We start from the raw sequence: 9890 nt of genomic DNA, 5'->3' as shown, positions 1-9890 counted from the left end.
AGGTGCAATTAGGAAAAATAGGTCAGAAAACAGAATTTTTGTACCACCTCCATCCAAAAAGTAATTAAAAAATTATTAATCATTACATTATCAGAGAGCATATACATCTACAGATCAATGTAAATAAACTGCAAAACAGGCTCTTTAAAACAATGTACTAATGATAACAAATAACAGGGAAAACCAATATAATGCAACAATTTTATGGTAGGACAGTCTTATGGGAAGGATATCCTCCACACTCCTTCCTGAGAGAGCCATGATTAGTTCCATCTCTTTATCCCTATGGAATTCCTGTTGCATCTGCTAAGATAACTTACCCAAAAACTGGAGCTTGGCAGAAAGGTTGTAAGCAAATCCCTGAGGGATGAAGGAATAGTCAGCCTCATCACCTGGTGTAACGTCCTCAATGGTTAGCTTATGGATCCTGGAAACATGAACAAATATGCATCACTCCCATATGTTACCTTTCCAGGAAAAATGGGGCTATCTCAAGAGACAAGGTGCAGACTATAAGATATTCGCAAACATTACCGTTTGTTCTCCGCTTTCCCTAACATCAAGAGCTGCCAAGGCTGTGAACTGCTCCACTTTCAGTGTTTGTTTCTCAATCTCAGCACAATGTCTGTGAGTGAACTTCTCAAAGTGAATGCAGAGTCTACTCTGAATAGAGAAAGTGGTTTCTAATCCTTATTCTGGCTCTTTGCCCTTAGAAGAGCAGTTCTATCACTGCTGCGTTATTTCATTTGATCAAGCTTGTAATTACAATGAACTGTGAAAAACAAGCTAAAAATTGATGTTGCATCCCTTTATTAATAAAATTTCAAAATTTTATTAATAGACAGAAAGGGAGTACCAAGGAAGAATTTACCTAATGCACACTATTTATGTATTTTATGAGTCTTGTTCTTCATTTCCGATAAGAGTTAGACTACTAAGAAACTTGGACGCAGAATGGTGCAATTGTATATGTTCTAATGTTTTTACATATAAAGACCACTGTTTTTTTCTGAAGGGTAAGTGCTATATTCATAGATATATAACTATATTTATCTGTCTAAGCACTATTAGGATTTTTAAAGTTACTACAAATGTGTTTTCTAAATGATTTCAATAGCAAGAAAAATGTGATCTCTAAATGAAAACTGAAAATGAATTCCGCTGATATACCGCTGATACCATAAACACAAAATGTACCAACACACATGCCAAACAACTTAGTGACTATATGTTTATTGCACATGAAAAGGTTTTAACTTTTTCCTTCTAGTTGTAGCTAGGACAAAGTCTTGCTTTATATTCCCACTCCCACTGAGATAATAATTCCTGTGTGTTGTAATGTAATACTGAAACTTGTATATTCTTTCTGAAAGAAGACTAACCTGCCAATATGGGAGATCTTTATTCTTTCATCTGGCACCACCTCCTTTCCATTTTTCAACCAGATTCCTTTCACATTTTCATCAGAAACTTCACACTTGAAGACTGCCTGGTCACGTGCCTTCACTGTCAGATCCGCAATGCTCTGATAAACTTCCAGCTTTTTCTCTGATTTTGTGAGAATAAGCCATACGCACAACAAATAAGAATAGCTCTGTTAATGAGTAGCTTTACTGAGTAGAAAAAACTAGGATTGTTTGTGAAAAGGTGAAATACAAAGGCAAATCCACAGCATGCAGGGCTTTAACAGGACTGGTAGCTAAGCACCTGTTAGTATCAGAGTATCTGTTACATCTGGCATGTAGGTCTGAGTTCTCCCTGAGGTCTCTATTATCAAACCTTATACAACTTCTGAAGTACTGTTTTTTTCCATGGTGTAAGACTTTTGCTACCCCTCTCTGCTATTCTTGAGAAGGTTACCTTCAGCCTGTTTTCACTTTCCAGCTTCTGTAATATTATCTGCACTTACCTTGTACAATTAGTTCAGCAACTGATACCCCACCGTTTGTCTTCACTGTGTAGTGTCCGCTATCCTCCTTGGTTGACTCGTTAATAATTAGATACTGCTTTTTTCCATCTTTCTTAAATCTGTACTTGAATGTTTCTTCCCGTGTCAGCTCAACACCATCCTTTTCCCTGCAATCCCAAACAGTGTTGAGTCATTTTTCTATGGGTGGAAGAGGTGAGTAAGAGTCAGCTCAGTGTTGAAAGTCACAAGATAAATCCAATCTTTATAAAATTTAGAGTTAGCAAAAAAAGAGACTATTTCACAAATGCTAGCAGAACCAGAACTGCTAGGGAACAAAATCCTACTAGCTTGACCATTTGTGTTCACTGGTTATTTGACTTGTGTTCCAAGAGAGTTCACTCACAAGGAATTCCTTGTTCGATATTATCCATATGCTATAGATACATAACAGTATATTAAATGCTGTAAAAAATACAGGGATGAAGAAACACCTTACCAGCAGGGAAAGTACAATCTTAAAAGCTCTGCTATATGGTAATTAGGACTTGCCTTAGTCTTAATTTTCCTAATGTGAATTGTAGTTGTTATAATTTAATCAATTGTGTGCATCCATAAAAAAGAAAAAATAAGGATCATTTTAAATGAAGATATTTTTAAAATTTTTATAGTTCTTTCCATTCAGCGATACTACAGTATATAAGACATACTAAATAAAGCTTCACAGGGCAGCCTGAGAGGAAATCTAATTATTGTAATTTCCAGTCATCATGAAGGGAAACAAGCAGAGAGGATTCAAGCTGTTTAATCAAGGTCACACAAAAATACATAAGCTTTTTAAAGCTTTCCTGTTCTTAATCCTAAATAACATCAACTCCAAAAGAATAACTTGGAATTTCTTCAACTTTCTTCTTTTGTAGCTTTTTATATTTTTCATCATTATTTGAAAACATTCGTAGTACTTCAATACCTCTGCAGAACGTAAATTGAAATGTTTTGTTACGTTTTTAGTGGAAATTTCTTTCCGTATTGTGGCGTTGCTCTTATTTTTTTTGCCAGCTATTCAGATTAACATGTGCTCATATGATAGAAAATTGCTGTGCAGATGCATTAAAACACTGTACCTGATCTCTAAGTTTGCAATCTATGTGTCAATCTGCTGAAGCAAATCACAGATTGAAGCTTTAAGCAGACACACAAATTCTACAGTTTGTCACACACACGTACCTACTGAAACCTCAGAATATGCAGCTTATCCCCTCCTAACTGTTCTTAGAGCACAGCTTATTGGAACTTACAGTTGGAGCAGAAAACATGGCTTTCCAAATCACAGGGCTACAAAAGTAGTAAGAAGGAAACATAATGTGTTTCATATGGTTGTTACAGGCAGTACATAGTGTTATGTTAAGTCAGGATAATGTTCTTTGCTCGCTGAGTGGCAAGAGCCTGAGGTCACCTGTATGATGTTCTCCTGATGGGCTGATGGTCCTGTGTATGCAATTAGTTCTGGAGGAAGTGCTATGTTGTAATGCATAAGCCTTTGCTGAACTCTGTGAATGGGCTGTAACCCAGAAACTCAACATGCTGCTGGGACAAAAATGGGCACACACACTGGTTAGTGTTTCAAAGATTAATTTTTGATTTAGTTTGGTGGTGTTTTTTGACATGTGGCTCATCAAAGCTATCTCAGTGTTCTAGTCTAGCCCTTCGGAGAGAATGAGATCACTTGATCTCTTTAGTGAAAATAGAATGTTTGCATTGAACAGTGTCTTAAAGCCCCAGAATGAGAATAGTATTTTTATCTTTTGTTTGATTTAGGAGTGCACTGAAAGTAGCGGAATGATTACAGCCCTTCTTTTGGCAACAAGCAATGAAGCAGTAAGGTCAACTGATAACTTAGATGTAAGAGGAAGATTCTATAGAACAGCGGAAGTGTTGGTTAAAAGACCATCATAAATTACTTGCAGATACCTGTGACAGAGAAATTATGTAACAATGGGGGCATTGGGATTTTTTGCTATTACGGCTTCCTTATAGTTTGTTTTCATTGGAGCTCTTTGCTCCAGCATTCAGCCATGGAAAGATGAAGTCAAAACTCTGCATTTTATTACATCTTTTTCTTCAAGAATTTTATTACTTCCAATGCCATTTGGAGTTTAGAAATAAGTACCCTGTAGTATTTTGTAAGAATAACGTGAAATCTTTGCAGATGATGATGAGAACATTATTTCCTGCTTACTACAAAGAGTAGTAGAGCTCATGTGATGAATTCTCTAACCCCTAGTCTGATGTCAGTGCTAGTAGCCTCTTAAATCCTGTGCAAGTCATGTATTTCCTTGTTCACATGCCTGTGCCTCCATCCCTGGGTTTAAAGGATACAAGAGTTGTAACAGGTTCCTTTCATTACTATCTGTTACTTTGCTTAAACTGTTGAGCATTTCCCTAACAAGACATGAAACTGGAATTCTTTCTCCATACCATGTCTTATGTTTTTCCTGGACATTTCTTTCTCTTGTCTTTGTTGCCAAAGAGCACTGACTGAGCCTCACGTAAAAATGGTGAAGTACAGTGTAAATGTCTAACTGCTCTGTTTTCTGTTGCTATGCATTGAAGAGTTTCTCTGATCACTTGCTGCATTTCAGGCAGACAGCTGCTGCTTTGCTCTTGTCACACCAAATGCCCATCCCACTGATAACAGCTCAGCAAGATGTATGGGAGTTGTTCAAAGGCATAGGATCAAAGTGTGGCAGCTGCACTGTGCTCTGAGGGACAGATATGGTTGTCCCCATCTCTTGTGACCAGGCATCTGTAAACAGTTCCTGAACAATAGCGTGTGTGTGCCCGTGCTTTGGCTTTAAGAATGTAATGCATATGCTATAGCAATTCTTGGACTCCATTTAAATTCTCAGTTCCTTCCTTTGGGAGAGAAGATGTGTGAAAGCGCCTTTCAGGAATGTAATGGGCATTGTGGGAACATTTGATAACCATGTGTTTGAAGCTGTTAACAAGCACAAGAGAATTTCATCTGGTAGAGAAATGAAGTGAGAACAGTGTGCATAAGGCCTGGTATGTGAGGACTGCCTGCTGTGCCTGCTCGAGCATTACAAACCTTCCAGCTTCTTCCCAGCTGGAATGTCCAGCCAAATGAACTCTATGGCTACAATGTTTGTCATCTTAATCCCACTTGCTGCATATGCATAATGTCTGGCTTTGCAGAATCACCACAATGAATATGTTAAAATCAGTCAATGACCTTCCCTCTCTGTATCAGCAGACTCTAACTTTTTACTGACGTGAAAAAATCTAATTGCAACTGAGAAGATCAGATCTCATCACAATACAGATCTGATTAATCTGCGCAGCAGTTAGATATTGCTGCCAAACATTTAGAAAACTTTAAAATTAACAGCATGGTAGAATCAGTAGCATCCTGTAGCTACAGAAAAAGAAATTCTAGAGGCTATAAAATGTCTACACTTAATTTGTTTTCTGTAACCTTCTGGTCTCTCAATTCTTCCTCAGTGCTTGAAATATAGGACAGTGATATATATATATATATTTTTTTTTCTGAGATCAGTGTTGTAGGATGCCATCATTCTTTTTATTTCACAGCTCTTCTCCAAAAACGCTGATCCTATGATGTGCAATGGAGGAATATTTTTTGATATTTGTTTACTGATTTTTGTTGTTGTTTTTTGTTTCTTCCTTGCTTCTTCCCTTACCATTTCACAGTAGCTCCTTCCTCAGACACTTCACACTCAAACTCCACTCTCTCTCCAACCATCACCATTTGATCCTCCAGGGGGTGAGTGATCAGGATTGGGGGCTCTAGAAATGAAGAGGCCTTGATTAAAACAGTGTTATGAGAGACTGAACACCACAGGTAAATGTCAGTCAGTCTGCAGGAAGAACCCCTGGCAGAATAAAAAGTGATGGATCATGTTATCAGTGTAATCAGATGACCTCTTGATACTTGGTTTGTGAGTCAAAATGCAAACACAAGATTAATCAGTTTTCATACATATTTCAAAATTCTGAGCTAGGTATGTTAGTTTTCTGTACTACTTAATCTTCTTATGAAGCTTGAGGCACATATTTCTTTTAAGTGGAATCTAATTTTTAAAGTAAATTTCTACCCCTATTATTTGTAAACACGGATAATTTCCAATTGAGAATGAATGATAATTATTACTGTGCTCTTTTTGTGTGCTTTCTCAGATGTAGCTGCTGGGAAAGTCTTTCTTTATTTAACTTTAAGAAAAATACTTGCTTTAATAGAGCTCAGATTTTGCTCATACGTTTGAGAATTTCATTTGAGATTGACACGTCTGAGAATAAAGAAGGATTTGATAATAATTTGATGCTAAATGTTAGGGGGGGATCTCTTTCCTTTACCTGCCGTTGCTCACCTTTTACGAATAATTCTGTGAAGCTCTTCTCCTCAGCTACAACGCATTCATAGGCTGCATCGTCAGCCAGAGAGCAGTGGTTTATGGTCAATATTCTCTTATTCCCAACGGCCTCAAAAATGTATCTGAGAAAAGAATGTAAGTATAATCAGAGAGTATCTCTTTTGGACTCAATTGGTGTCTTCCTCTGCCAGGCAGAGAAGAAACCTCCACACTTTTTTTCACATCAGTGGCAAGATATGTAAAGACTTAAACTCTGTATATCCCTGTCCTAGAACAGTGGATGGAAACATGAGAAAGTTCAAAATTTGACAAATGAGCACATGGAATTATGGAGAACTCTTCGTACTAAACTGACACATACAAACTCCTGTGAATGTTGTTGGTATGCTGGTTAGTCTGCACGCTTTTCTAATGCAGCCATACGGCAGACATGACAACCATAAAAATTTCTTGTCATTGCTCTAGAATCAAATCATTGGAATTAGGTTTTACAAACAATCTACAGTAAAGTATATCCCATATCATACAAAAGTGGATACATAAACAGTAGAGCATAATCAGAGAACTTACTTGCTAGATAGATGTGAGTATCCCATTCCACATGTAGATAGAGCACAGGAAAGAAAAAAAACAGCCATGAGAACAGTAAACTCGCCCCAAGTTTACGTACCATATACATTCCTTGACAGCTCTCTATTTTATTTATCCTTATTTTATTCATGTCTTTCTAGGAATAACTTGTTTGTCCACCTTGTCCATGCTGCAGCCCATTTCTGTCTGTATTTCCTGTACTTCTTGTTTACCTGCCGCTCACTTGGATCTCCTGTCCGTTCTTCAGCCATTTCACATCAGCATCTGGATTGGCAACTTCGACCATTAACTTAATCTTTTGCCCTTTGTCCACTTGATAAGCAGGATCCAGTTTCTTGAGGAATGCTAAGATGCATAATGATTTAAAAAAAAAACAACTATATTACTACTATTGTTGTATCTCTGTCAGGAAAACAAACATTTATTTCTTTTTTGTTTGTTTGTTTACTGTCATCCTAAACCTTCTCCACGTTCTCCACTTTCTGCATCCATGTTTTTGTTTTTACAGTTTCCTTTTCTCTGTTCTTGTACTGTCTATAGGATGAAAGCGTGTATTATTGAGGTAAAATGAGCCAAGTAGAACATTTGAAATCAGTTGTAAATATGTACTTCAGCATATCCTTAGGGAAGTTATAGCTAAGTGTGCCTGTAGAAGGATAATGATAATCTTCTCACTACTAATGAAAAGCAATTTATCTGCTTCAGACTTTTAAGACAAATGATTTAAAATTACTTAGTTAATACTTGACGAGACTACAAAAGTCTCAATCCCAAATGTATTGTGCTTCAAATGTTTTTAAGAAACGTTCCCAATGGGAATTAAGTTGTTTAAATGTATCACTGATACATTTGTATCAGTGTACATGTACATATACTGTACATCTGATGTACTGACCAGTTTTTGGGTTGTTTTTGGTTTGTATTCAAGATAAGGGTCAGAGCAGAAGAAACCTGTAGAATGAGAAGGATCAAAATACCCAGGCTTTCAGAGTAGAGTAGACCAGAGCATTGGGCACAGCTCTGATCTTTGGTTATCAGTGTTTTACATTTAAAGACCATGAAACAATTGGAACAGGAAAATGTGTTGCACTCATGCTCTTCTATCTGGCTGCTGTCCAGTTGATATCTGAAGAACTCCCAGACAGGAATATACTGACACATGTATTTGGAAGAAATACAGTTTGCCAACCTGTACTTTTTTTCTCTTCCTTCTTAATGCGTTTGAGGCGTTTCAGCATCCCACGCAGATCTGTGATACCATACTGAAAAGCAATTTTCTCATATTCAGAAGGAGGAGCTTTCCTCAGGATTTCCCAGACATCAACATCAGGTTGTGAATCACTTTTTCCGTCACCTCTGCAAAAAAAAGATGAAGCTGTTTCTTAATAAATAGTCTATATTTACTTTATTATCATCAAAAATAAAAAAAATTGAATGGCAAGTTAGTTTTACTTAAATATATTTATTTGTGGTGATTAAAATTAAAATGCTGTCCTGAAGGATTTACTGTGTAATAGCCAAGGCAGGTAAATTTTAGTTTCCCTTAGCAGTGGGTAATTGAAACACAGAAGACTTACTGCTGTGTGATGACTGTACACAAAACATATGGCTGCGCAAGCCAATATCCTGAGAATGCCTTAGAAAGAAGGCAGTTGGTTTGTTTTAATAAGAAACAAGTAATTTTCTCAGGACGTTTTTCCTATTTGCTAATTCAGTGGGATTATTAAAATATCTATTATTTTTTGCAAAGGCAATGTTGAGTACTGGCAAATGAGACAATATTTACAATGGTATACTTATTTTATGATTTAACCAAAGAATGGTGATTCCAGGAGATTTAGTGTTTGATTTAGCAAAACCAAGTGAAAAATAGGTTCTCTGGCGCTGGGGAAAGGTTGGTTGTTTTTTTTCCCCCTGTCATCATGTTTTTTAATTTAAAAATACAGAAATAGAAAAAGAAATTGGTGTAACCCATCTTACCGATTTGCAGTACGCAAGAAACTGCTGAACTCAGGAACGATGAACAGAAGTGTTCGGAAAAGCATGCAGCATCCCAATAGCAAAGAAAGAGGGCATAATGCGTTAATACAAGAGAGCCATGAATGTCATCTTCACCTTTAGCAGAATAAGCCTGTACTTCAGCAGCAGGGAGATGAAGGTGTCTGTGCAAAAGCTCTGAAATAGCCTTAATAAAAATGCTATTCCCTAGTGATGTGAAATTCTCTCACTCAGTTCGTACAGTTCCACTCTGTATTTTAAGCTGCAAGTGTAAGGTCTTCTGCTTGATCCTAATGATGGCAAATGACATTACAGGGAAGTAAGTAGCTCTAATTTGCTCTGTCATCTTGGATCTGTTGCCTGATATTGCTTGATAAACAGAGAATGGATAGAAGCAGTAACATTTTCTTTACTTTTCCTAAACTTCTTGTGGTGATTGTTTCTGATGTTGCCAGGACCAAGCAGATTCCACTGCAGCAGAGCACACTCATTTAGTGAAGTCATGTACAGTGGTAAACCCCAGCATGCAGACCACTTATGCAGCAGGCAATGTTTAGAAAAGTGGAGGATTATGGAAGGATTATCTTTGTTATCCAATGGAGGATTATTTCTTTCAGGAAAAGAACTTTATGAGACATATGACTACATGACAAAGCATGACTGTAGTCGGTCTGGGCCATAGGTGTAACCAAATGTTTTAACAGTGTTGTGACTGACCAAAATAGTCTTGTTCGTAACAAGAATGTTATGGTCATTAAAGTACTGCAGTCAGTGCTTAACATTTCCATCATCACTGACGTTCTTGAACAGGAGATGGGAGACAACAGAAGAGGATTTCAGCTCAGTGAATGCAAGCTGAAGTATGGCATGCAAAGTCTTTATCTGTGGAGTGGTTTATCACTCACTGAACATTATGTCCGCGCTAGCACTCACTATACTGATAGTGTATCTGAAGTTTTAACTCTGTGGAGTTTTAATTTTTT

General features: G+C 37.1%; 1 protein-coding gene across 1 annotated transcript; it reads right to left on the bottom strand.

Annotated features, from left to right (window-relative positions):
* Window positions 1-291: 291 nt before the first annotated feature.
* On the bottom strand, window positions 292-9826 carry LOC104911107 (myosin-binding protein C, cardiac-type-like). Its single transcript, XM_010711370.3, has 8 exons — window positions 8890-9826; window positions 8099-8265; window positions 7122-7254; window positions 6316-6440; window positions 5629-5734; window positions 1910-2076; window positions 1383-1548; window positions 292-427 (listed from the first exon to the last, which is right to left on the bottom strand). Exons 1-8 carry the CDS (start codon window positions 8952-8954, stop codon window positions 307-309), a joined length of 1050 nt encoding a protein of 349 aa, XP_010709672.1. The 5' UTR covers window positions 8955-9826; the 3' UTR covers window positions 292-306.
* Window positions 9827-9890: the final 64 nt, after the last annotated feature.

Source organism: Meleagris gallopavo, chromosome 5 (assembly GCF_000146605.3).
Source record: "Meleagris gallopavo isolate NT-WF06-2002-E0010 breed Aviagen turkey brand Nicholas breeding stock chromosome 5, Turkey_5.1, whole genome shotgun sequence".
Lineage (NCBI taxonomy): Eukaryota > Metazoa > Chordata > Aves > Galliformes > Phasianidae > Meleagris > Meleagris gallopavo.
This window is presented reverse-complemented; position numbering and strand designations above follow the sequence as displayed.